Source organism: Pseudorasbora parva, chromosome 10 (genome assembly GCF_024679245.1).
Source record: "Pseudorasbora parva isolate DD20220531a chromosome 10, ASM2467924v1, whole genome shotgun sequence".
In the NCBI taxonomy this organism is placed as follows: Eukaryota; Metazoa; Chordata; class Actinopteri; order Cypriniformes; family Gobionidae; genus Pseudorasbora; species Pseudorasbora parva.
Window position 1 is genome coordinate 21,186,701 of NC_090181.1, and position 27,721 is coordinate 21,214,421.

Below are 27,721 nucleotides of genomic sequence, written 5' to 3' on the forward strand. Positions count from 1 at the left end.
CAAAGAACTTCAGAGCTGGTTTCACTGGTTTTATTAGGAAGCTCTATTAAACCACAGCCTATAGAGAGATCACTTTGATATGAAGACAATCCAGACATGTAAAAATTACAAAAAGCATGAAATAAACTACACTGTGAAGGAGTGATCAGCTTCTGTTTTATCTCCCGCACTGAGATATTTCCCAACCACTTTTTGCACATTCCTCTAGCATGAGTTTATGTGCTTATAGGAACATGCAGAGCTGCCTAAGACAAAGAGCTTTTCACACAAACAGAGGGGTGAAAGTCAAGATAGAGAGTGCGCCCTCCAGCCATTTTCACCAAGTTATTACAACTGTTGAAGAACTGATGGTCTGTGATAATCATCTCTATAGTAAAAAAATTAACCGTTTCATTGTCAGTGGGAAACTAATAAACAATGTAGGTCACATTACCTTCTGTACGTGTGAAATGTTTTGTAAAATAAATAAAACGGTAACACTGTATAATGGATTCTGTACATTAACACTGGTAAATGCAATAGCTAACACGACATAAAACAGCCTTTATTAATTTAGCTCATATAGTAATACTTTTTCATACTTCACCCAATAATTTAAATTCTTGAATTAATTACTCACCCTCATGTCATTCTAAACTTCAAAAATGTAATAAAAAGAAAATGTAATACAATCCTACACACCTCGGGTAGTTAGCACGTTTTTAATAACCCGTCTATCGCGGTCATCTCCCTCCGCCTCAGCCATCTTCCTTGTTGTTGTTGTTGTTGTTATTCTCTCGGAACCGGAAGTATTTGAAACTTCACAACTTTATCGTCCGCCAGAAAATAAACAGTGACATAATCGATTATGGCACTTTGCCGCATCGATGCTGAATTGTTCATGCCCCGCATCGCGATGCATCGCCGAATCTATTATTGTTGACACCCCTATTACGCAGCACGTTTAAGCTTCCCCAGGAACCAATGAGGTTCATTCTTATGTTACGCAGCACGTTTAAGCTTCCCCAGGAACCAATGAGGTTCATTCTTATGTAGCGCAGCACGTTTGAGCTTCTGCAGGAACCAGTGAGGTTCATTCTTATGTTACGCAGCACGTTTAAGCTTCGGCAGGAACCAGTGAGGTTCATTCTTATGTAGCGCAGCACGTTTGAGCTTCTGCAGGAACCAGTGAGGTTCATTCTCAAGTAGCGCAGCACGTTTAAGCTTCCGCAGGAACCAATGAGGATCATTCTTATGTAGCGCAGCACGTTTAAGCTACCGCAGGAACCAATGAGGATCATTCTTATGTAGCGCAGCACGTTTGAGCTTCCGCAGGAAAACAGCGAGGTTCATTCTTATGTAGCGCAGCACATTTAAGCTTCTGCAAGAACCAATGAGGTTAATTCGTGTTACGCAGAAAATTTAAATTCAATTCAATCTTTTCATTTAAAGCAATTGATTCACTTAAAAATGTTTTATAAAAATCAACAAAAACTTTTTTTATTCTTACTTTGACCTAAAGCATGAATAAATGTTAACAATCTTAACCTTATTGTAAAGTGTTACCAAAAAAGTGTATATAGATGTACAGACAATAGGATTTCCCTTAATGCATTAAAAAAAAAAAAATCAACTGCTATCATTTGTAGCAGGACTGTAGTTTGCTCGTTGTGTGCATGCGTGCGTGTTGCCTTGGCAGCAGAAAATTCAAAGCATATACTTAAGAAGTTTATTATGCCACATCTGTACAGAAACCTTGAGATGTGCCCACTGAACACAAACATATAAGTGCTTCAAGCTAAAAGGTCATAAAAAACCCAAACTGTAAAACAATGGAAAAGACTTAATGAACAAAATTATATATATATATATATATATATATATATATATATATATATATATATATATATATATATATATATATATATATATATATATATATATATATATATATATATAAAATGCTAAAAAAAAACTCTAAACTAATCTATGACTGTTCTGAGTGGAACAAATCCTTCTATTTCTGCTTTACAAAAGCATACAGTGTTGCACATCCAGATGTTTGCCGACCACAGTGAGTCACTGCTCATCCAGAGCTTTCTAATATAGGCCTGTTTTAGAACAAATCTGGCATTGGTAACAATTACTTTCTGATGTGATCCAATCCAAGTAGGGGTTTGGCTATGTGAGGTTCTAACGTTTTTAGACTCACAAATACTTGTAAGAACATTTGGACTTGACCCTTCAAACTAATTTTTTATGGTTAAAATCTTTTTTAAATATATGCTGAAAAAAAATATAAACTGCAACTTAAGGAAATATATATTTTGACCAATGTTGGCCACATGCAAAATATTAGAAGAGAAATTGACAAGAAAGAATGGCCAAGAAAGACCACAAATGATAAGTAACATGTTAAATATATGTAAATAACTTTATTATTTTTTTATGTATTTAAATGTATTTTCATATGGGCACGTTTTGTTTTTAATCTGTTCAATAGATTTATACAGATTACTTCTGCATAAAAAACATTGCTTCTTGGCCACGCACACACTGCAGTTTCAGGAGTGAAAACTGCATTTAAATGCAGGAGTGAATCCCCTAAATTATTGTTCCATGTGTGCAGGGATGGGCAGTATTTCAAATACATGTATTTAAAATACGTATTTGAAATACAAAATACTATTTTGTATTTTGTATTTTAAAGCCTTTGGAAAAAATCGAATGTAATTTGTATTTAAATACATTTAAGATGAGTATTTTTGTATTTTCAAAATACTCAAAATACTTTGAGCCAGGCAACCTCTTTATCAGGAGCTGTTTTCATGCATCTACTAGTTCAGACCAGACACGCCCCTCCCCCCAACATTCATTCAGGTGAGCCGCAGCTGTACAACCCTAGCCTGACAAGACAGACCCACATCAAGATGTTTGGTCTGGAAACTCACCATTGACAGCTCAATCCGAGGGGCGGATAAACGGTTGTCTTTCAAACTCCCTCTGCACGCGATAGGATAGCGCTACAACCATCCAGAGCAACGTGAAGCGGAGCTCATTGATAGATTAAACATTCGCCGTATCCAGTCAGCAAAACTCTGAACACATCTTCCCTTCTTAAGAATGACTTCAGTGCCGTTCTTTGTTCTTTTCTCAGAGAAAAGCTTAACTCAAGTCTTCCAGAGTCACGGCCAAAGCTGATTCGAAAGACCGCCGTTCGCCAGCGTCTGTGTTAACTAGAAGCACGCAAACACAACTCTGCCGTCATTATGTTAAGCCCCGCCCACCGACTCTATACACGATGTGATTGGCCCGACCAGAGTTTGGTTTTTACAGCTCAGAAGTGTATTGAGAGTTGCTAGACGGCACTCGTGGCAGATTAGATTTGCTGCCGCTAGGGTGCGTCTAGATTTCTAGGCTAGTACAACCCAGCCTTGGATCGGCAACTTTACAAAATTGTTGGAATACGGTGAGGATGTCATGGTCAATTCTACTTGTTGATTAAAGTAGCTTGTCAAATGTGTTTGAAGTATTAACGTTACTGCATGTTAGGGATGAGTGATATCATATGACAATACATATCGTAGATTCGTAGCAATAATATAAAATGTGAATTGATGGAACTTTTTCTAAATCATTTACATAGATAGGCCTATCGGGGTAAGCACATATATCTGTGCAGCTTTTAGTGGGCAAGAATAATTGGAATGTTGGAGTGGAAAAAGAAGTGAGGGCGAATGAGTTATTGACGTAATTTGTGTTATTATAACTGCCGCTAAAGGAAATTCAAATTCAGATTGAAAACGAAAGTTTCTAAGCAGTTGCACACATCTAAATGCTTTTTGGCATTCAGAATAGGCCCAGATAGATTACAGCCTAATATGGATACCTTCACTGAATTGCCAATTTCACATGTATTTGGTGTATTTTCAAAATACAAAATACTGTATTTGTATTTAAATACATTTTTCCACACAGTATTTTGTATTTGTATTTAAATACATTTTTCCTCACAGTTTTTTGTATTTGTATTTTAAATACATTTCCATGTATTTATGCCCATCTCTGCATGTGTGTACGAAACATGACTCACTCACAAAACTGTGATGATTGACACCGTGGACCCATAACAACATTCTGGCATCATGTGTGTGTCGGTGGCCGAATATCAGCTATTCGGACCAAAGAATTATTACAGCGACAAATGAGTTATGTTAAGCAATTTTAACACGTTTTTTTTGCTTATGCTTGGATTGGCTGATTTACAGAGCATGCTCTTGTAGTGTTGCCATGTACACAAGTATTTTTTGGCTTGTTGTTTAAGCTTCTTTCAAAAAGTGATTAAAGGGATACTTCACTGCCTTTTCATATTAAACTATGTTATTCCATTAACTTAAACGAGTTGATACATACGTCTCTTGTCTCAGTGCGTGCACTTAATCTCTCTGACACGCGGTGACGATCTGATAGCATTTAGCTTAGCCCACTAAGCCCAGTTCATTCACTATGGAACCAAACAGAGATCAAGTTAGAAGTACCAAACACCTCCACATTTCCCCTATTTAAATACAGTTACACGAGTAGTTGAACGATCAAGTATGGTGACAAAATAAAACGTGGCGCGTTTCTAATCGGATTAAAAAGGAGAACTATAATGTATGGCGGAATAGCACTCTGAGAGTACTTCGGCTCGGCGCAGTAAAAGGTCCCGGCCGAAACATCTTCCCCACATCTCCATATTGACAGAAATGAGAGAGTGAGGGGGAGGTGTGAGGAAAGATGTTTTATAGTTTTCCTTTTTAATCCGATTAGGGAAGTACATTGTTTTATTTTGTCACCATAATTGATCGTTCAACTATTCGTGTAACTGTATTTAAATAGGGAAAAGATGGAGGTGTTTGGTACTTCTAACTTGATCTCTGTTTGGTACTATAGTGAATGAACTGGGCTTAGGGAGCTAAGCTAAATGCTATCAGATCATCACCGCGCGTCAGAGAGATTAAGTGCATGCACTGAGACGAGAGAGGTATGTATCAACTCGTTTTAGTTAAGGGAATAACATAGTTTAATATGAAAAAGCGGTGAAGTAACCCTTTAAGTTTATGGTGTTAATAAAGTGAACAGGTGCGGGTCATGATATTTAGGTCTTATTTTCAGCATTTTAATTTATTTTGGTTTGGAGAAGGTGCTCACTACAGAGCAAAGATGTCCAGCAAAGAGTAACAAATGTAATTTGAGCCGAATAGGTGGAGCTAGAATATCAAACCACACACTAACCCTACCCAGAACTCTATCTATCCCTCTACCCCATTCATGGCCATAGCCAGCTATGAGGTCACCGAGGTCACATTGGTATTTTTCCTAGGTGTATATAATAAAGGTTGGAAATAATTTCCTAATATAGTAAAGTACTCTACTTTAGTACTGCAAGGATATTGGCCAGCAACAGGCCAATCAATCAAATCAAAAGCAGGCAAGCTTTATGTTCACAGAAGCTGCTGAGCATGAATTCCAGCATTACGCTCAGTGGCGTAGCACCAAATTTTGGGCCCTGGGTACAAACCATCTTGCTGGGCCCCCGCACCCCGTTCTAAAAATAGAAAACGGACTTCCCTGCCTCGGGCCCTGGTTACTCAGTACCCTTTATCCCCCCAGTCCCACGCCCCTGATTACGCTTCACCATAAAGTGCGAGATCAGATGTAAGAAGCTGAACTAAACATTTCATATTTGACAGCTGTTTTAAAACAGAAATGTTAAACGATTGACAAAAATGATCAGGCAAGCTAATACACTTTTGTCTAATTTCGCTATTTTGAATTAAAAATAGGCCAATCATTTGCAAAGCATTCATGTATGTAGTAATTAGTATGTCAATGTGAGAGGACAAGAAACATTAACAAAGCCATTTTTATCGCTTGCCAAACTGCCAAACTTCTGAAATCATGTGACACTGGAGACCCGAATCATTGATCGATTCACTGATTCATAACCGCTTCATAACCGAATCGTTATTCAATTATACATTTCATTTTTGGGTGAACTAACCCTTTATCCCAAAACTTTTTGTAAAATAGTGTATGTAGATCAACCACCCCTATCTAGTTCACATTTGGGACATCTGTGATTAATGGCCCTGACCCCATTAGGGCATGTTCACACATGACGTCTTTTTTTTGAAGCTGTTAGCATCTGTTTTACATCATAATGCTATGGATTTTGGTGTTTTCAAAGAAAAAAATTGCACCTTTTTTAAACTTCAACGGCTTTTACTGCAGCTCAGAGCATCTTTTTAGGTTAAAAAAAGTGAAACTTTTGTGTTAAAAACACCCTACATCAAGCACCTTTTTGACAGCTGACCAATGACAAGCGAGTAGAAAGACTTGCCTCTTTCCCATAACAACAAGAAAAATTGAGAAGATGCCAGTAGATTGACTAATTTTGCTTGTGTTGGAACAATGATTTGTAGCAGGTCTTCAAATTTCAGACTTTTGTTCAATCTAAAATATACCGCAAACCATGCATCATCCAACCAGAGCACCCACAAATGCTGTTGTGAACTGACATTTTCCTCCCTGTTAACTTCAAATGCCAATGCAAGAGCCAACTTTCTCTTTCTGAACATTTTTTATCTCAGTCTGCAACACACCACTCTTGTTGAAGCTGTTGTTATTGCAACAAAAGATGCCCTCGGCTGCTATATGGCAACAATTTCTTGCACCACACAAAAAGAAGAAAGAAACATTTTTGATGCATGTTAATGTTAACTAGTTGTTCAGTTCCATACACATTGCATACAATTTTTGTAAATGCTGTCGTCACTAGCTGCATTTTTCGAGAGTTTGTTGTATTGAATAGTGCAGTTGTAACTCCCGTAAATTACTAAACTGTGTGTATAGAACAGGATTAAGCACTAAAAGGTGAATTGACAACCGAATTTAGTTGCATTGTGTATAAGGACTTAAGAGTTGTTGTGACTAATACAAAAAAACCACCGTGTATATGTGTGATTGAAGAAATGTGTTCTGTTAGCATGTTTATGTCATGACAACAAAGCTTCCAGCGAACATCAGTCATCATCATGCAGAGCTGGATTTCTCTCAACCCCCACCTGCCCGCAACACACACACAAACACACACACACGGAGGCACACGCCCTGCCCACAGGCAACTTTAACCATGCAGCTCACAGCAGCTCTTTCTCATTTTCAACTGATCAGTTTTTCCACACAGTGTGGTCATAAACAGTTTGGCTTGACTTTTTAACACCCCGAAAACCTAATGAGCATGCTGTGAGCCATTTTACTTTCTCAAACGGGCATTTAACGTACGCAGTCTGCTTCTGTAGTGTGGTTTATCCTCAATATGTTCTCTGTTCACAATACTTTCAGATCTCTTTGGTTCATAAGAAACTAGTGTCCTGTCTATCCATACACAGCAACTACCTGAATAATTAATAGAGAAAATTAGATGATCAATAAAATCAGGTATCAATCTACAGCTATGTTAGAAGTGTCACTTCATAAACTCAGATTAAGCCACAGCAGTATAGCTAATGTAAGGCTGCCCAAATCGTTCCAATGGAGACTAATGATCGGCGGGTGAAGGCCGCTGCAAGTTCGGTCTTTTCAGCAAGGCAAAAGGATTTTATTCAAATTTCTCTTTATCTGACTCCATTTAATCATAATTTAGAATTTAGGTTATTTGGTTAATAACCAATGCCAATTGGTTATTTGGTCATTTATATTTAATAGTTTAAGTAACCTACACATTTAATTATTCAGTTTACCCTTTGTTGAAATTATGCCCGTTCGTAACCTGAATAATTCCAGAGGAAGTCAGAATCAATCAAAGTGTAACAATTTATTAACAGTCAGGTAAACGTATAAAGCCAATTTAAAGGTAATCCCGATCACACATAAATGCGTATAAATAGTACGAGTGTGCAATGTCGTGGAATGTATACGCCAAAACTCATTTTGGCCTGCATATGATACGCTGTTTTTCGCATGCATTTGATACGCACTTTATGGCGTATATATGACACTGTCTCTTGGGTAGGTTTAGGGTGGTGGGGTGGGGGGTTCGTATGTATAATACGCCATAAAGTGCATATCATATGCACGTGAAAAACAGCGTATCATATGCACGGCAAAATGAGTTTTGGCGTATACATTCCACGACATTGCACACTCGTACTATTTATACGCATTTTTCATGAAATCCGGCTGGTAACCCATAACATCAAATACTCTGAAGTAAAGAATGAAATATATACCTGACTTCTGAAAATGACATAATGCTGGGTATCTTGACCTGTTTAAAGTGTCAAGCCCTGAGCTCTTTGCAACATTCCCTTAAATACCCAGAAACAAATGCACAAACTCTTTCAAATGTAAGTTTTAGAATAGGAATTTGCATTAATCAAGGCCTATAGACTTGTATTGATGCAAAGGCCAAATGGCTGAAAGCCACACCCACCATACTAAGACAAGATATCTCTAAACTCTTAAAACATTGATTATCTTTTGGTTAACTTCTGTGGGGATGAGATCTTTGTACCAGACACATTGAGACATTTCAAACGATATCGATATAATACTCTATCGTGTGGATTGACATTGTAAGAGAGAGATTTTGTGTGTATTTTCGGTGATCTCAGCATGAGAGAGGGAAGGAATTGGGGAAGAGGGGGTCAACAGAAAAATATGTAGATTAGCTGATAGTGAGGTGAGACTTGCGTCTGCAGTGGTGTGTGAGGGACAGTTCAAATGTTAATTTCCTTTATTTCCTCAGAGAGTCCTTGTTCCTCATTTAGACATTTCAGCATCTACTAGTTTTTTCAGCCTTACACTAAATATAATTATCTCTATAAATAGTCAATGCTTTAAAATATTAGCTCTATAATGCTCTTTGTTTAGAAGGGTGACTCTTCCCTACAGTAGCAGGAAATTCTAGCCAGGTCTCCTCCTCAGCTGTGGTCGGTGATGGCTTTACTTCCTTTAATATTTGCCTTTAACAAATGACACACATTATAATACTATAATCTATAATCAAATCAAATAACCCTGCTATTCTGTCTCTCATACATCATCTGCTATTAAAGTGAGACAATATATTACTTATATCAGCATGCTTATTGAAGATGATATACAAAACAAACTTTCGTTTCTGTTTTGTCCCAGGTTTAAACTGGTTCTGTGCAACCGGAAAAAACACAAAAAAGTCTGATGATTAATAGTTGTCTGTTCAACTGAAGCCTTTTCCTGCTACTTTGCTTATTCATATGATCATAATTTAATTTGAACAGACTCACTGAACAGTGGCAGGTGTATAAGAAAGTGCCATTCGCATGAAGAAGCATGCATTTAATTGCATAAAATTGCTCATTATAATAATACAACAATAGTTATTATGTTTAGATTAAATTATGTTATGCTTTCGTACATGTACTCGAGAAAGAACAGATCGCAGAATTATTTGACAGATTTCTTTATATTACTTACTAAAACCCCAGCACATGTGAGTCAGTAAATCTAAAAAAGCACACAGGAAAAAAACCTGCTATTGAAACACAAGGATGTCTCATCCCAGTAAGCCAAAGGTGAGGACCTAAACTAGACGAGCAAAACCTCTCCACTTGAAAAAACAGAAGCATGTTTGTCTACTTAACGACATGTTCTCTACATCAAATCAAACAAAGCTCCACATCAAATGTGATTACGCAAGATGAAAATAAATCAACCGTGGGACTCTATGAACGGTGCTGATTCTTGTCAAATTCTGCTTTTGTGTCCAAACCCTTGATTGTTCGACACAGACGAAGCCTCGCTAGAATTGTGGGAATAAAGACTGGTTTAAGTAACTAGTGTTTAGCAACTAGAAATATAGCCCATCTTGAAATCTCGAGACAGCTCAAGCAGAGAGACAGCTTCAGCAGTGTTGCCTTTCTACTGTCTTTCCACCGCTGTGGCATGATATATATTCTAATTTTACAGGATGTCCTACTATTGTCTCCACTATAATAATGTACACATGACCAACAGTCCACAATGTTGCTATTTTTAACAGATAAATCCATGTATAATAATCTAAAATAGACCAAATGGTTAGCCTACTTCAGTTTATAATATATAAACTGAACTTAATTCACCATTGTTCATTCACTAAATCAATGACAAAACTTTCTTTTACAAGTGATCAGAAAACCGTATTTAAGAGCTTATTACTTAATAATGTAGACTCTACATGACTCTCATAACATGCCAAGTTCACATTTCTCCTCAAAATCAAACCTATTTAAGATCATTCTTTTTTTTATTATTTAACCCTCAATAACCATAATGCGGTTTTAAGGAAAAAAATGTTCAGTATTCTCAATGTTGATTTTTATTATATTATTATGTTTTACGCCAACATAAATGAAATATATTATATATTTAATTTATCTTGATAACAGCCGGCATAAATGTACGTTACAATATCATAATGAGAATGAAACATGTTTTGTATTATGAGGGAGGAGGTGCTTAATTGCATTCAAATAATGCTTCATTGATGAATAATTCTGCAGTCAGGTTTCATTATCATTATGCAAATTATAACTTTTATATTTTGAATTTCGTTTGAAATATGACTGTTCACGACAGGTTACGTGATTCACACACATTAAGATATGAATATATATGAATTAAAGATGAATACATGTGAATCATGATATTTCGAACAATCATAAACTTTCCAAGTAGACCTACATTAACAAATAATCTGTTGACCTTGTTTTTTAACGACAATGATAAGAAGTGTTACCAACAAGCCCCAAAAAACAAGAAAAGGAAAAAAAAAACACAGCTAGCTGGTTTAGTTGGTACAGCTGATCTCTCAATCTGACCAGTTTAAAACTGACCCCAAAATTTGCGCCAGGTTAACAGGGAAAGTGGATACAAAGAGAGATGCCAGCATATGGTGCTCGTTCTAAACCCCCCTTAGAAATTTGTGAGAAAGGAGAATTAGAAGTAAGATGACAGATCACTCACTTGTGGTTAAAAACGGAGTCCAGTTCTCCGGAACTGCTGAGAAACTCTTTATCTTTATTTCTCTTTTTGGACCTCCAGGTCGGGAAGCGTGTCTTCTTCTTCTCTCTGGGGCTGGTGGGCAGCGAGTCCGGTGATGAGGTGACATCTGTAGGGTTTGACGGTAAAGTAATAGACGAACCTCTGAAACTCGCGCGCTCGTCTCTGGTCAAAGTTCCCCACTGACCCTCAGTCCCGTCAGCATCACTGGTTTCCTTACCTAAACTCTTTGACTTCCCAAAAAAGTTTTTAATTTTGGACTTTGATATACTCATGATTAAGTATTTACGACATACACAAAGATACAATTTTCCTTTAGTCTAATGAAGGTGTCAAAGCTGAAAGTTTGAAATGCGCACGCTGCGGTTGTCGCGCGCTGGAGATGTGGTGTTCACGCGCTCCTGAACAGGAGCGTGTTGGGCGGAGCGCGCACTCGCGCAGTTCATTTTTGAACTTCGTATACTTTCCGCTTGGGCACGTCTTTCTTTTAGAATAGAAGTTGGTCTGAGCTGTAAAATCTCACAAGAGTAGATTTTAAACATGAATAAACTGGATTTGTATATAGACTCCCAACTTGTTCTGAATGATCTATTGTCAGTTTACAATGCTTCTTTAATTCAATCTTATCTCCACTTGCAGTGTGAAGCAACTGTTCTTTCGAATGGAACAGGTTTATAGCGCCTTCTGGTGGCCACACATCTAAATATATTCAATAAAATCTGAAACTCAACTTATTAATGAGGGTTTATTTTAAAGTGTTAGCAATGTTCTAAATAAAACTTAAAAATACTCATCCTGTTTGATAAGAGGAAAAAATTAGCATATCATAATGCCAAAGGATGGTAAAATGTGAAATAGAATTTGTTTAAAATATTTTCCCTATATATTCATTCTGAAAGACATATCTGCACTGCAGCCAAAACGCGTGAATATCCTTAACATTGGAGAAAACAACCGACATGGAAAAACCAGTAGGTAAAGGAAGTAATCTGTAGTGTAGTGATATACTAAAATAATTCACACTCTAAATTTGTCATAGCTGCCAGCAGTTTATTTATTTAATGAGAGTGCGATGGCATATGGCAAACATGCAGTGTTTTTATAGTTAATGTCAAACCTGTTTCTTGCACACACATACACACACAGGCCCAATGGGAAACCTACAAAGAGCAACGTTTAAACATTCAGTTACTCAAAGTCAGAGATATGGGCTGAATGGTATGGAGGGAGTATCTCTCTCACTCAAAAAAAAAAAAAAAACAATTATTAGCACATTGCTGATTTCTTTAAATGCACAATGCTGAAAATAGAATTTAAAAAGGCGGCTCCAATCCACTTAGAATAACGTGCCAATGATCTCCTGTAATGATCTCAAAAGTGAAAGTATGGCTGGCTGGGGAAAAAAAATCCCTACATTTTCACTCAACCAGCCACTGAGTTAATGCTATATGTTTTCATTTTTGCAAACTTGCGGAAACGTGTAAGGCCAAAGGTGTCATTAAAATTCGGTATCATTCAGTTCATGAATGTATAAAAGTTGCACATAAATCTCTGAAAACCAACAACCGTTTACTTTTTTCAATCACAAGAAGAACTGGAAAAACATGGCAACCAATTTCTTTCATTCATAACTTTCATTATCATTTTGCTCCAAATCAGAAACATCAAGTTTACATTCAACATTGTATCAACATAAAATGCATTTTTTTTACTCTGAGCCTTTAAATCAAACTTGACTGGTGAGACTGTAAAGCCATTTTCTGTCCATCCTTCATAGCACCACATCTTAAAAACAATTCACCTTCTTGAAATGAAATGTCCCTTGTATACTTAATATGTTGCTACTATTCAAATCGTTAAGGACACTTCATGTGAAGTGCAAGTGATGTAGATCTACCTCTAGAGCTACAAAGACATTTCCCTTCATGTGTTTCATGCCATGGGATGCAATTACGACAGCGCAGCGCTCTTAACGTTAAATAACGAATCTAGAGTGAATAAGGCAGATCTATAGAATCTCTTCACGTATCTATAATCACTGTTAGAGGCCTTTCTTTCATCAAAAGGCCACAGCTGCTGCGAATCTATTACATGATATGCAAGGTCCCATTTCTGCGAACAACTAATGACTAATGTATATGATATTTCATATTTGAGAGTCGAACTTTGATATCAACATAAGTCAATATGCACTTCATTTCAAACTTCAATAAAGCGTCTTTTGGAGACATCGGTCGGTGTGTTCAGAGTGCTACAGTTCTCTCTTAAACTGAAAATAAACACTGGAGCTTTCAACACTGTTCAAATGCGTTTAGATACAAACAAAACAAAATGCTTTATAACGGTTCACGCTGCAAGCTTAGAAAAAGCATCTTCATTTTAAATCCATAATAAAACAAAAGGCTGGTGTACCCACTGTTATTGCTACATAGTGTGGGTGAGAGGAATAGATATGCGTGAGCCACATGCTCACGCTGTTTGCCATCATACACCGACAGTATCTGGCATTTACTGCTTTAACACTTAAACTAGGACCAAAAAAAAAGTAAAGTGTGAAAACAATGTCCTAAAGAGCTGTAACGGGGGAGGGAGAAATCATGCATTTATTTACTCTAAATAAAAGAGAAGGAAAAAAGGAGTCCATAGCTTGTTTTTTTCTCTTTCTCGTGTGATGGAAAATAAACAGTCCCAGCGCAGGGAGGGGAGTGGAGGAGATTTTGAGCCATTATTTGACGAGTCGTTTTGCTACGTCAGCGTAGGCGATCTCAATCTCCTTGTCGCTGGGACATGTGTTGGTGAACTCCTCGCGCTTGTAGGCATTGTTCAGGTACCTCCAGATGCCCGTCATGTCTTTAGGGATCTCAAAGCCTCTGTACTTCTTTGCCACCACCTGCAAACCGAGAGAGAGAAAATTAACTGGTAAATCTTTCTGCCTAGTTTGTCATGTTTAATGGCCCATAGTACTCATATTCAAATATTAATATTCTGAAATTATCTTTAATCCAAGTCAGAAGTTGACCTGGTTTACCTTAACAATGTGGAGTTTGGGCAACAGGTTGCAGTCAGCCAGAGTCATCTCTTCCCCGTCTAGGAACCTGCGCACAGAGGCCTTCACGTCCTCCATGCTGTTGTGGTCGATCTCGTCCGGTAGAGGAGAGCAAAGGTACTCATCCAACTTCTGCAAGGTCTTCAGCAGTCCTCTTTCCAATGCTATGTCAACAACAATTTAAAGTTAGTTAAGTATAACCTAAAAAAAATAACTGTGTTAATGACAAAGTTTTTTTCCCCAAAGTTTTAAATGGTTAGCTGTTCACGAAATGTATGTGAACACTCCAAAGGAAATCTATTGCTGGGTACACACCATAAGATAATCGGGCGATTTTGGGCAAATTTCAACCCTTCTGACAATCCTAGGAAAAGTCCAGATTATCTTGATGGTTCTACAGGTTATCAAATCAGATTTTCCTGTAGTGTGAGGTGTGTTAAGAGTGGCTGAATTTGCTTGGAAGAATGTCAGAGCCATCTGATCTCAAATAGTAAATATTCAACAAGCTCTGGAGATTATTACATGAACTCACATGACTCCAGCTTGCCATCTCTAAACATTTTTCTTTTCTGCCCAATGCAGGTTTTCTGTATAAAGCAGTTCCTACACTACAAGAGTCATTTCTTCTTGTGATATGCAAGTATGTGACATTAGTAATTTTCAATACTGTTTAGGGCAAATAGTGTGGATAATATGCACATTGGGACACAGGGTCTGCTTTGTTTCTGAATGGAATCTGTTAGTTCCTGGTCACGTAGCAGAACTCCACACACTAGAGGAAAAAAATGGTCGAATCTATGATTCCTTATTGCCATGTTTGTGGTCTCACATTTTTTAAATTTGTATGAGATTTGTATGAGATCTTTTAGTGTGGCCCCAGCTTAAAACACACCAAACTCTGATCATCTCAGTTGGTCCACAGAGCAGTTCACTTGCAACATGTAGTGTGATTAAATAATAAATATATATATATATATATATATATATATATATATATATATATATATATATATATATATATATATATATATAATTTAATCAGAAACATCAAAGTTGTTCCCTTGATTTTCACCTTGTAGACAGACACTTTAAAGCTTTTTTAAATCAATGTCTGTTTTACCAAATTGCAAAGACAACAAAAGTATCCCATATCACAGTAAATGAATACAAGTAATACAATTAAAAATACAATTTTACAATGCCTCAGAGGGGACAAATTACAAAATATATCTTTGTATAATATAATAAATATAATATAATTCACAAAATTAAAAGAAGGAAAAAAAAGAAACCAATTTTAACTAAAGGGAGTCTAAAAAATAAAGAAGAAAAATAAAGAAATAAAGAAATAAATGGTAATCTGCCCTCTAGAGGGAGAAAGTTCCAAACCAGAACTGCAGTGTTTGGTTGCACTTCTGCTTCACTGCCACATAAGGGCATAATTACACTCCAGTGAAAGCTGAGACAGAGCCTGACTCGCATAATATCAGCATGCCACTGTTACAGGTTACCCGTTAAGCTCTAAACTTTCAAAAGTTACAAACTAAATGCAAATTAAAATGTAAAGGCATGTTCTGCTCTCTATGAGAGGTCTCTTAGTGCTAGCAGACAGAGCTGTGTAAAGGAGAAATCGCTGAGACAATGCTGACAGACTCCAGTCGGAATAGAAAGGCTGTTATCACCCAGAGTCAACATTTCACAAGGGTGGAGAATTACTTAGTTTATGTTCAGGCAGGGTCACTGCCAAACTGTTAGAGTCGAAGAGTCTTTGAGATTGTGCGGCATTGTACCAAGGCAAATTCCTAACATATTTATAATTCTGACAACAAGTTCTACTACACCTACTGATAAAAGAGCAGCCGCTGTTACTTTGACCAAAACTCAGTTTTATGTTACTCTGGAAGTTGATCTAACTATCAAATTGTAGCCCTGCCTACAGCACTAAAGCATGTAAATGAGACACTGGATCCAAGCCCTGCGTTATCTAAACTAGAGACAACACTGTTTACATACACAACATGAGACACATAACCAGGTCTAATCTCTCAAACTGGAGCAATAGAAACTATTTGTGTGGTTAAACTGAGCTTATCCCATGTGTAATTATTCCACTGAGCAATGTACATTTGATCGTTTTTTTAGAGGTGATAGAGTGTGAAATCTTTCTGGTTACCCTCGTTAACATCAGGTTTGGAGTTTTTGATGAAGGCAGAGAACTTGGCAAATATATCCATCCCTGCAGTGTTGGATTCTGGGTGTCTGGCACCAAGTTTAGTGTACCTGAATGTACAAACAGACACATAAAAGTACAAAATAAAACATTTTGACAGGGTGTTGACAGACATGACGCTTAAACGCACAAACACATTTTTCCCCTACTTTGGAGGGCAGAGGACGTCCTCTAGAAACTCTTCGATTTTGTTGACATCTGTCTTGACCTCTCCATTAAAGGTGATGAAGGGAGGGTGGGTTCCTGGGGCCAGATTCTGCAGATCAGCTGGTTTTCTACCAAGAAAAACATAAATGACACATTAATATGGCTACATTTACAGTCAGTTTTTGAGACTGACAACTGCATTTACTTGAAATGTGTGAACAGTGTACAGTACAGAACAGTGAAATGTGTAAACAGAGACTCTATATATTATATGTAAGTATATTCAGTCTATAAATGAATAATCACATCCAAAATAAGTTTGTGTTTACAATGTGAATGTAATGTCTATAATTATTATGTACACACACAATCGCGCACACACACAAACACACACACTTAAGAAAAATATGATATTTTAAATATTTATATACAAGATAAATTATATAATAAATATAATAAAAATAATAAAAGTAAATATATATAGAGTTTACACACACACACACACACACACACACACACACACACACACACACACACACACACACACTAAACAAATTTTTATTTTCCATGTGATTAATCAAGAAGAATTTATTGCCCAGCACTAGTATGAAACCAAAGCCATGGCAACTGTAGATATATTTCATTTAACTATAACAAGAAGAGGTCAGCATGGCAGAGCCCAAGGACATTGAATGAATTATTTTTCTATTTTTCTTTAGAATACAAGGTGGGCTGCATACAGTTCATGCAATACAGGGGGTTTCCAGAGCACTCACAGCCAAACACACACTTAGCTTTGTATAAAGCGCTGTATACCCTACCCCAATATATATATATATATATATATATATATATATATATATATATATATATATATATATATATATATATATATATATATATATACATACATACATACATACATACATACATACGTATATATATATATATATATATATACACATACACATATTATATATATAGGAAGAAAAAAAACCCTGTTGTTCATTAATTGTTTTTTTCCCAAATGAGAATGTCCCGATATAGACTGTGAAATATGAAAACACTTGAGGGTTCAGCAATAAAAAAGCTATATGTCCCATGAGGCCTTGAAGGCAGGAACACTCTGATCTTACCAACTACAACAACAGGAAATGACCTCACACCTTTGGCATGAGCACATGGAGCACCATATTCCTCGTGTTGGCACAATGGAAAGGGTAAGAGAGGAGAAAACCAGAAAAAGAAAGAAAGAAAGAAAGAAAGAAAGAAAGAAAGAAAGAAAGAAAGAAAGAAAGAAAGAAAGAAAGAAAGAAAGAAAGAAAGAAAGAAAGAAAGAAAGAAAGAAAGAAAGAAAGAAAGAAAGAAAGAAAGAAAGAAAGAAAGAAAGAAAGAAAGAAAGAAAGAAAGAAAGATTGAGAAGTGTAATATAATATAATATAATATAATATAATATAATAATATAATATAATATAATATAATATAATATAATATAATATAATATAATATAATATAATATAATACAATCTGAAGAGTAAGTGGGAGATAGAGAAATAAAATATAGGTGTGGACTGGATGTCATCATAGATCAATGTAAATACCATAGACTGTAAAAAAAATATGGATATATTGGCCATTGCCATCTTGCTAGCGCGTCGTCGCTAGTCATGCCCTGATAACAGAAAATGGGCAAAAAGAGGCGGGATGTGAGCGGAGCTGAGGTGACTTTAGATGGCGGATAAATGGCTGTCCACCTGTCACTCAAAGTAACCACGCCCATAATTACGCAGAACTTTAAGGCTTTATATAATGTGAGCATATGAATTATAAAAAAATTCACCCCCTCACCGTTGTTATGAAAGGCAAAATTGGCCGTATAGACCAAAACCACAATTTGTTCCAGTCTGTAAACATGTTTTTTTCTGCTGTAAAGTTGGGAATTTTAACATGGGGCTCAATGAGATTCTGCTCCCTCCTGGAGCCTGAGGAATTGCAGTTTAAATTATTTCCACATTGGCTTCAAGAGAGACCGTGGGAGGTTGCAGCTTGGTAAATACATTTAAAGGAGTGAGGAATTGAAAAATCAACTTTCCCTTGAGCTTTTGATAGTTTCGGAGCTGAAAACGTCCTTGTTTGTAAAATAAAAGCTTTTATAGACACCAGGCCCAGAAAACGAGTCTCCCAAATCAATGACGTATTAGAAGGGTGAAAAGTGTATATGTGTATGCTGCATCTGTAGCCCCTCCCATCGACTTGTGGAGCTAAACTGACTGCGATTTTTCAAAATCCTTGCGAATGTACCTTGTCATACTGTACGAACATGATCCCCGATGTAAGCCATGTCACACTGCAAGATCTCAGTTGTCATTAATGTCAGACTGCACGATAGTCAAGGCGCGCTAAAAACGGACGCACGCAAGAAAAATCGTCTGGAGTTTTATATCATCAAGGAATGGCACGCTCGGTGACAGTGAGCTGCATTACATGCAGGACTGAAATGGTGGTTACAAAAAATATCTATAGCTCTCGTTTCGGTCATAGTTTGTCTTGAAAAACCGAGATATTTGACGGTCGTCGTAGGAGAAGTCACACTGCAGGATTGTGTGCCAAATCTTCTGACACTGCCAGAATTTCGTCTGAGGTAAAATTTGATCGCAGTGGTCTTAATCGGCTGCCAGTGAACATGTCAAACTAATGACCAAAGACGTCAGATTTTAGCCTAGGATCAGAGGAATCTTTTAGGATTTTCAAAATTTGTCTCAAAGACGGCCAAATCGTGGGCAAAATCGTACAGTGTGCATCCGGTTTTACCATGTGCAACAAACACGGCGAAGATAGCAAGATAATCATTTGTAAACAAGACACAGGTTGACACTGGATTTGCAGACATATTGAGATTAAAACACAGGAATGGTGCAGCAGACTTATGTGAGTAAAAAATGTTTTTTACATGCGATAGTATTGCATTGTTACAGATCGTACTGATTATGTGTACATGACGTGTCTAACAGAGCATACCAGCACGCTTTTACTTGCTGGAATCCCTTATTTGTTGGTTCATTGCGAGATCAGACTCCCAGGCCTCGCAAAGCCCAATGTCCCGGGACAATGTGTTTTCCAGACAGGCTACCAAAATGTAAGCATGTAGGCAGGCCGGTGAATCATAAATAGTGAAATAACATGAATTTCTAGATCTGCGTTGTGTTTGAAGAGTGCGCACGCGAGTGTGTGTATGTGTGTGTGTTTTGCGCTTATATCCAGCACTCGGGCAGGCCAATTAATAAAAAAAAATAAAAAAAATCTGATCACGGGTGGATGAGAGATAAATCATTGTGTTTGTTTGATAAAACGGTTTGAGAGCCCTGTCAAAGAATTATTCCGTCTGCTTTCAAAACAATCCCTCCCTCATGTGAACTGAACTGACAGGGGAGCAGAAGCTCATTAAATATGCAAATCTTCTCCAATCCTAGCCGTGGGTGTTTACTTCTAGGTCTTTAGTGCGTCACGCCCATCAAAACCCAGCGTTCAGGAGAGAGCCTTAAAACCAGTGTAGAAAATAGCCTATTACTTATTAGTTATGATGTTATTTAATGTAAAACCACACGAACATCATTAGTTGACCTCAGACAACAGTATAAACATTTTTAAAAAACAGTTCATGACACCTTTAAATATTTAAGCACACACAGTCAGAGTCGCAGTCAGTGGATACTATATAATAACAGGTTAAAGTCACAGCTGATATTAGCTGGCTTAACCTCATTTCCAGAGCTCTGAAGTTTCAAAATTTTGCCACAGACCATCAGTGGCACACAGTTGTATGCAGAATATAGTGTCTATGCTGCCTCACCATCACACTAGTGTCCCAAATTCCTCAGTGATTACAATTACAATAGAGATAATAGAATTCTCTCAGACACACACACACACACACACATCTGGTGCACTATCTTTGTGGGGACTCTCCATAGACGTAATGTGTTTTTTACCGTACAATCTGTACATTCTATCCCCTTACACTGCCCCTACCCCTAAACCTACCCATCACAGGAAACATTCTGCATTTTTACCTTCTCAAAAAAACGAATCCGGTATGATTTATATTAAAAATATATATTTTCTAAATCTTTATTTTATAAATAATTTTCCTAAATGAAAAAAAAACACTTTGTCAGCATGGAACTAAAAAACAAATCTGCTTTAAGTAATATTTGGGGAAATGTATACACACACATGCACACACACACCTCTTAAGGTCCACAGTGGTGACATTGAAGACCACACCCTTCAGCCACAGAATCATAAAGAGACGCTGAGAAAATGGACAGTTGCCGATACTTTCTCCATCACTGCCCGCCTGAAAGAGAAAAAAGAAGAATAAATAATCAAAACTGTCATCATTCCAATGAGTTGCTTCACATCAGCTGAAATTTCAGCACTGAACATGTTGCAATCACAGGGTCATCATCATAACTCTGTATCAGATGATAGCCAACTAAACAACCAAATCACAAACAAAGATATTTAACTGTTAAACAATCACATTAGTAAGATTTATTTGACTATAGGCTTACTCTAGTTGTTTATTCTGAGAGCGAAAATATTCAATAACCGTGAAATCCAGTCGAATACTCAGAACAGTATTTGGCTGCTCATATGATTGTATGTGAGGGTGTCCTATTATGGCATTTTAAGTGCTATTTTAACAATTTAAAGCTTAATTTATTACATTTAAAAGTTTTAATTCTTCACCAATGCTTTACTATTTACTGACATGCCAATAATACTAAATCTCAAATCATCAGATAGCATGTGCATGTGTGAGCATTTTTTCAAAGACTGAATTCCACAGTGGAGATATCACCAAAAGGAGCCCACCCTCCTCCTCCACATCTCTCGGCTGAATACAACACTATGTGTGAACTCTAAAACACAACAGACAAGAAGCTTATGACTCATAGAGATGTGCCTGAGTGCTTTAGCAATTCAGATTCAGATTAAGATTTCAGTAAAACTGACCTGAAATGAACGAAGGAGAAACAGACAACAAGGCAAAACCTCTTGAGCTGCCTCACAGGGAGCATTTTAAGGCATCAAGGGTAATCAATACAAAGACCATTCCAGTAATATTGTAAAATATTAATATCATTTAAAATAACTTTTCTATTTATATTTTAAGATGTAATGTATTCCACTGATGGCAAAACTGAATTTTCAGCATCATAATTACTTCAGTTTTCAGTATCACATTTCATGATCCTTTGGAAATGATAAATATGCGTGCTCAAGACATACATAATTTCAGGATTCTTTCTGAAATTATGAAGTTCAAAAGAACAGTATTTCATTGAAATAGAAATCTTTTTTAACAATAAATATTTTACCTTTAATTAAAGTTTTCCTGTCAATTGATCAGTTTAATGTGTGCTTGCTGAATAATAGTACTAATTTCTATAGTAAATTTTTACACATACTGAATACACTGACCCCAAATGTTGGACATTAGTAATCCTCCGTGGACTAGGCAATCTCAGAATGTATTGCAACGTCTCAGTCAAAAATATATCTAAGATATAAACTGTTCACTACAAAAGCATTTCTAAATATATTTAATTAAAACATTTTTAACATGCTCTTTATCAAAAATTGTATGCTATACGTTCTCAGAGTTCAATAAGCCTCACAGAGCAGTACTGATATCTGAATCAGCTTTTTTCCTTCAGCAGTGTATTGTTGGCCGCTCACTTGTTATCTGGTTTCGCATGTTGAAAAGAATCCAACAGTCCAATAAAGAACAGAAGACTTTGTTCTAGCGAGTTCTCTCGCTCTTTCATTCTTCCTCCATCTTTCTCCCGTCCAGACACCCTGCTGGTATCTCTTGCTCATACACTTTCTCTCTCTATGTGGTGAACAAAAGCTTTACTTCTGTTCAGTGCTCATTGAGGCAGGTCCTTCTCCTGTTGACTCAGGGTTCATTTTGAATGGTTTCTTTTGTAAAAAAAAAAAAAAAAAGGTCTGATAAATTTGTGCCCTTTACATACATTAAATCACACACTCAAAAATAAACCCGTCATTCTGAGAAAGAAAATGGGCATTGTTCAGAGAGGGGAGTAAGAGTCAGATTTAATGGCTCAAAATGATTCAGTGATTCCTGATTCTGTCCAATGAAAGATGCTTATAAAGCAAACAGGAAGTATATGTTTTACAGGGACAGACAACGGTTTCCATAGACACACACATATGTAGTCTGTCCTGGGTTCAGTCTATTAGGGCTGACAATAGACTACATAAAACAACCCGTTACGCAAACTCACAGCCAAAAACTGCAACAATACAGAGAAAAATTTGGGTTATGAAGAAAAACATTAAAATCAAAGCCTCTTTGCTGTGTGCTGTTGTAGGTGTGTGAAACCTTAAGCAGAAATGAAGTTATGATTGAAATGAAATTTCTGAAGGCATATAACATATAGCGGTACGTTTTTTTTTCCACAGAAAACAACATAACAGGTATAAGGAAAAACAAAAGAGAAAACCAAATATGAAAGAGAATACCAGATGAGAAAATAGATAGTTTAGAGAAATTCTGCCATCATTTACCAATCATTTATCAATAGGGGGGAGGGGGAGATGTGAGGGAGAATGTTTCGGCCGGGACTTTTTACTGCGCCTAGTCAAAGTACTCTAACGTTTAATTTTAAGAAACCCTTAAGTGACACTTAAAGGTTATTTTCTGCAACAACATTAAGTTTAAGGGAAACCTAAGGGTGATCTTAAGGGAAAATTTCACTTAAGGTGTTTTATGCAACTGGGCACAGGTCTTCAAGACCGGGTATATTTAATCTTTTAGCTACCATATACCTCCAAATATGTTCATCCTCATGTGAGGTACCCCATCTTAAAATGTAAAAGACAGCTTTCTTTTCGAAACACCACATAAATTGTATATTATAAATATAAAAATTAGTTTCTATTTAGTTACAATATTATATTTTTTGTACGCACTAAAATGTGCTGTTATATGTATTTGTTTGTTTAATTAATAGTTAATATAACAATAAAATGTATACATGATCTAATATTTATTTACATTTTTATTCATTTATTTATTAAACCAACTTTTTATATTAATATTGTAATATTTTTTCAATGTTTCAACATTATCAGTGTTAAAACAGAACTTAAAATTTACTTGATACTTAATACTTTTGTGGAAACCATTATTATTATTATTATTATTATTATTTAGGATGAATAGAAAGTTCAAAGAACAGAATTTGTATTATATTATTTAATTCTGTATTACATTTTTATTTATGTTATAATATTTATTTTCAAATGTCTTTGATGTCATTTTTGATCAATTTAATGCATCCTTGATAAATAAAATTATACATTTCTTACTGAACTCAACTGATAGTGTATAAAAAATAAGATTAACATATTTATATTTGCCTTCCTGTTTTCTAGATATTAAAGGTAAAATATTCCTGTGAGACTGATAGTGACCAAGAAAGTGATGCTGAAAGTGGCAAGTGATTCCTTGTCTGCAAACATTACATTACAGGGCCTGGGATCCTTTTGGCTCTGTTTGTTTAAAGACAAATCCATTCAAATTTTAAGGAAGTCAAATAACTTGCTAAATCAGAAAATGGTTTAAATCACAGATGCCACAAAACAGTTTTTTGTTAGTCCAATCAGTTTTCTTATTGCAGTACCAGTAATGGCCTGCAGGTCACACAGCTGTGGATTCCCCAGGGTGTGTTCTCTACTCATCTGCTCCATTCATCACAACAGAGCAAACGGTCTTTCCTCACACAAAGAGGTTTAATAAGACCAATTGTTGGTATTAATGAGGGATGACTGAGAGAAAAGCTCTCAAAAGGATGTCAGCCATTGATGTCCCTGCAGAACTGTATTAGAAAACATCTCAATTTAATTATTCAGGGATTATAAACCAACTCTAGGTGCTTTGGAACCTAATTTCATAAAGAAATAAGCATATTCACCAACTACAACACATCTTCACATATAATAAAAGCGACAAGACAAGACAAAAAGCATGAACAACAAAGTAGGAGCAGCAGGTGGGCTTTCCCAAACCGTTAAACACCTTGTTAAACCCCTTCTGTCTTTATTTCTCCACTTTTTGTTTTTGTACTCCTCTTCTCTCTCACCTCCCCCTGCTGTAAGGCCTCTGAGGATGGTGGGGAGGGGAGCAGAATATATTCCAGAAATGTCCGGCATGGGGTGTTGTAAGAGGGTTTTGTTTAGGTTTTGCAACGTCGACTGAGGGCAAGCATTTCCTCTGAGACAGCTGCTCTCTCATCCAATCTTAATTTAAACTATTTTACTAAAGTAAACAACAGCTACACAACACACTACTCACACCTCAAGACACGGGAATGTCTGTGCTGCATGTTTTTAATCTGCCAGTTTTGAACAGAACTGGCGTTGTTCCCTTAAAATCTGAAGGGTCCAAATGACCTTTGAAAGATGCCCATGGACTAAAATGAACAGCGGCAGTGTGTTTGCATCTCTGTTTTCCATAGATGTTGGCATGTTGCCCTCTATACACATCTCTCCATTCAAGGAGGTCTTGCTCTCCCTCTCTCTCTCTCTCTGATCCATATGGATGGCTCTCCAAACACAAACAGAGCCCTTTTGTTAAACACCTCTTAAAAACACACTGGGTGCATCCAAAAGAAAAGAGGGAAAAAACAGATGGCAGTCTGAGGAAGTGAAAGACAGGCGGTGTACCTTATATGGCAACACAGAAACCTATAAAAACAGAAATTTATGAAAATAAAAAAAATAGATATATCAATAAATAATCCAATCAAAGACTGATAATAAAAGACTATTTATTGATTTTCTGTTTTAAATTTCCCAACTCTTTCACTTTGCTGCTGATGCTGAAAAATCCATATTGTCTGATTCAGTGAATCAGTTTAAAACACTGAATGTTTAGAAAGATGTCAGATTTGTAATAAAAAATATATTTTTAATTACAAAATAATAGACTAATATTGAGAAGAACATTTTTATGTATAAGTTGGAAAAGTCTATGATGTTATCAAAGGCTGCATTATTTTGATAACAAAAAAAAAGTAATACTGTGGATAAACTGTTTAAAAGAACAGCATTTATTTAAAATAGTTAAAAAGATTTGTAACAATATAAATGTATTTACTGTCACTTTTGATTAATTGAATGCATCCTAGCAGAAAAGTATTCATATTTTATATGTGTGCATGTTGGTTTTTTTTTCTTATTCTTACTGAATTATATGAAAATTATACTAGTCTTTTTTCTTTTTTAAATCCCCATTTCAAGTCATTGAAATCCCCATTAAAAGTCAAATTTTATCATTAAAATGTATTGTGGCAGTCTACCATCAGTCGCCCCTGGCAACACACACGGAGCAGCTGACCAGCAATCAATACACACACCTGACGGCGATCTCCCACTCATCACTGGGGCCATATATACCCCAGTGAAGAAAGAGCAGTAGAGCTTGATCTCCCAGACATGCACTAATGGCTGTTTGCAGTCTGGCTACCTTTTGTCTTGCAGAGGGTGATTGATGAGAAGGAACCTGGAAGTTTTAGGAGACCTCTCTGCTGGCCAAGCTAACGCCCTGCTGTCTGGCTGAAGTTTACTATCTTCACTCCACATTCTCACAGCAGAAGCACACGAGCACCAACCCTTCTTTCATTCTTTCATCATCCTGGCTGCACAAGAAATAAACACCTGCTGGGTTAAACAACTTGTGCGCTTGCTTATTTGGTGCTATGGTGAACATCGCAATGGCGGGTATGCCTGCTGCCGTCGTGTTCTTCACCCCGTCTAAATGAAGTTACTGAGCAGCGAGTTGTGTTGACGGAGTTTAGTGATTTGGAGAAGGGAAAACTTCAGAATAATGCCACAAAGTTTATTCATGAAGTTGTGTGAGCAGCATACGGTATCCGTGTACGTCCGCACACTTTGGTCAGAATGGAATGCGTTTATATGCCTGTTTAATGCGACTGTCGTTACTACGATCATGAGCTTAATCGTATTAGTTTGATCAAAGGATTGTGTTTACACGAGGTAAAGTTTAAATCGCAATATATTGTCAAAATCCTATTATAAACGCATTATGAGGGAGGGAGCATGTAAATGTAGTCATAAGCAGGGATAGATGAAGGATGTGAACTCCCTGAAGGAGAAGCACACATCTACAACTGACCGGTGGAGACAGTGAGTCATCATACAGTAGCTGCTGGTGAACGTGTCACTGTCTACATCTGATCTGGCTCACTGTGAGTGATCTCATCTCTTCCAGCACAGCTTTAGAGGGCAACTCAATACGAATGTATGAAGGTGGAGTCTCATTCCCATACACACACATTTGTTTCACTAAATGACTGAGACTTTCACTGATTTGATCTCAGGTTAATGATAATTCTTTTGCCTAACCCAACCATTAACCCTAAACCTATGCATCATAAACATGTGCAAGATGCTTTATTTAAATAAAAATGTTTTGTCTGATTTATAAGCCATTTATAAATTGTCCTCACTAGTCATTTGTCATAACATTTTACTATGCAAGTGCGGAAATTTGGCCCTCACAAGTAAAACTAAACCTGTACACACACACACACACACACACGCTCATGGCACAGCACCCACTCCTGCATTTCAGCCTCCCTTGTTAGGCCACACTGTGAGATTCCCACAGGACAGAAATGTGTATGTGTCTGGAGGTGGGGCCGAGGGGAAGTGCCCAGCAGACTAAATTTAGAACTCTAAACAGCCAAACTCTTCACAAATCACAATGTGCTCATTCTCCAGCCCCTGTGAACGATCTGACCATGGCGTTACCTTATAAGGAAGGAGAAAAAAGGGGAAGGAGAAAGAGAAAAAGACATGCAGAGAGAAAGAAGGATTTCCAATTAGAGAGAAACAGATGATGAAAGACAAATGATGTTCGCATCAGGAAATCTAAGATTTTTCATGTACTGATATATGGATGTTAGGCCATCCTTAAAAATATTTTGGTTTGCAGTAACAGTAAAAAATTTTTTAAAAAGGGTCGGTAGGTAGGTCTATATTTTTTTTTCTTCAAATTTTAATACAAAAAAAAAGTAAATTTTTGGTGATGGTGATTATGTAGGTATGAATTTAAACAAATTGGCATATTGTGACATCACTGACTGGGTCTTCAAGCCGTGCCTTCGGGCGTGTAGGCTAATTTCAGGCTATAT

General features: G+C 36.7%; 2 protein-coding genes across 2 annotated transcripts in view; both read right to left on the minus strand.

Annotated features, from left to right (window-relative positions):
• The window catches only part of crybg1a (crystallin beta-gamma domain containing 1a), a 48,641-nt gene extending 37,229 nt beyond the window's left edge, over nt 1-11,412 (minus strand). Inside the window, exon 1 of the mRNA XM_067455454.1 lies at nt 11,014-11,412. Coding sequence (XP_067311555.1) covers nt 11,014-11,324 — 311 coding nt within the window. The 5' untranslated portion in view covers nt 11,325-11,412. The remainder of the gene's footprint in view (nt 1-11,013) is intronic.
• Nucleotides 11,413-12,078: 666 nt separating this feature from the next.
• Nucleotides 12,079-27,721, minus strand: part of clic4 (chloride intracellular channel 4) — a 33,371-nt gene continuing 17,728 nt past the window's right edge. The window contains exons 2-6 of the mRNA XM_067455455.1: nt 20,720-20,829; nt 16,475-16,600; nt 16,269-16,375; nt 14,078-14,259; nt 12,079-13,939 (exon numbers count right to left, since the gene is read on the minus strand). Of these exons, the coding sequence (XP_067311556.1) occupies nt 13,775-13,939; nt 14,078-14,259; nt 16,269-16,375; nt 16,475-16,600; nt 20,720-20,829 (690 nt within the window). The 3' untranslated portion in view covers nt 12,079-13,774. The remainder of the gene's footprint in view (nt 13,940-14,077; nt 14,260-16,268; nt 16,376-16,474; nt 16,601-20,719; nt 20,830-27,721) is intronic.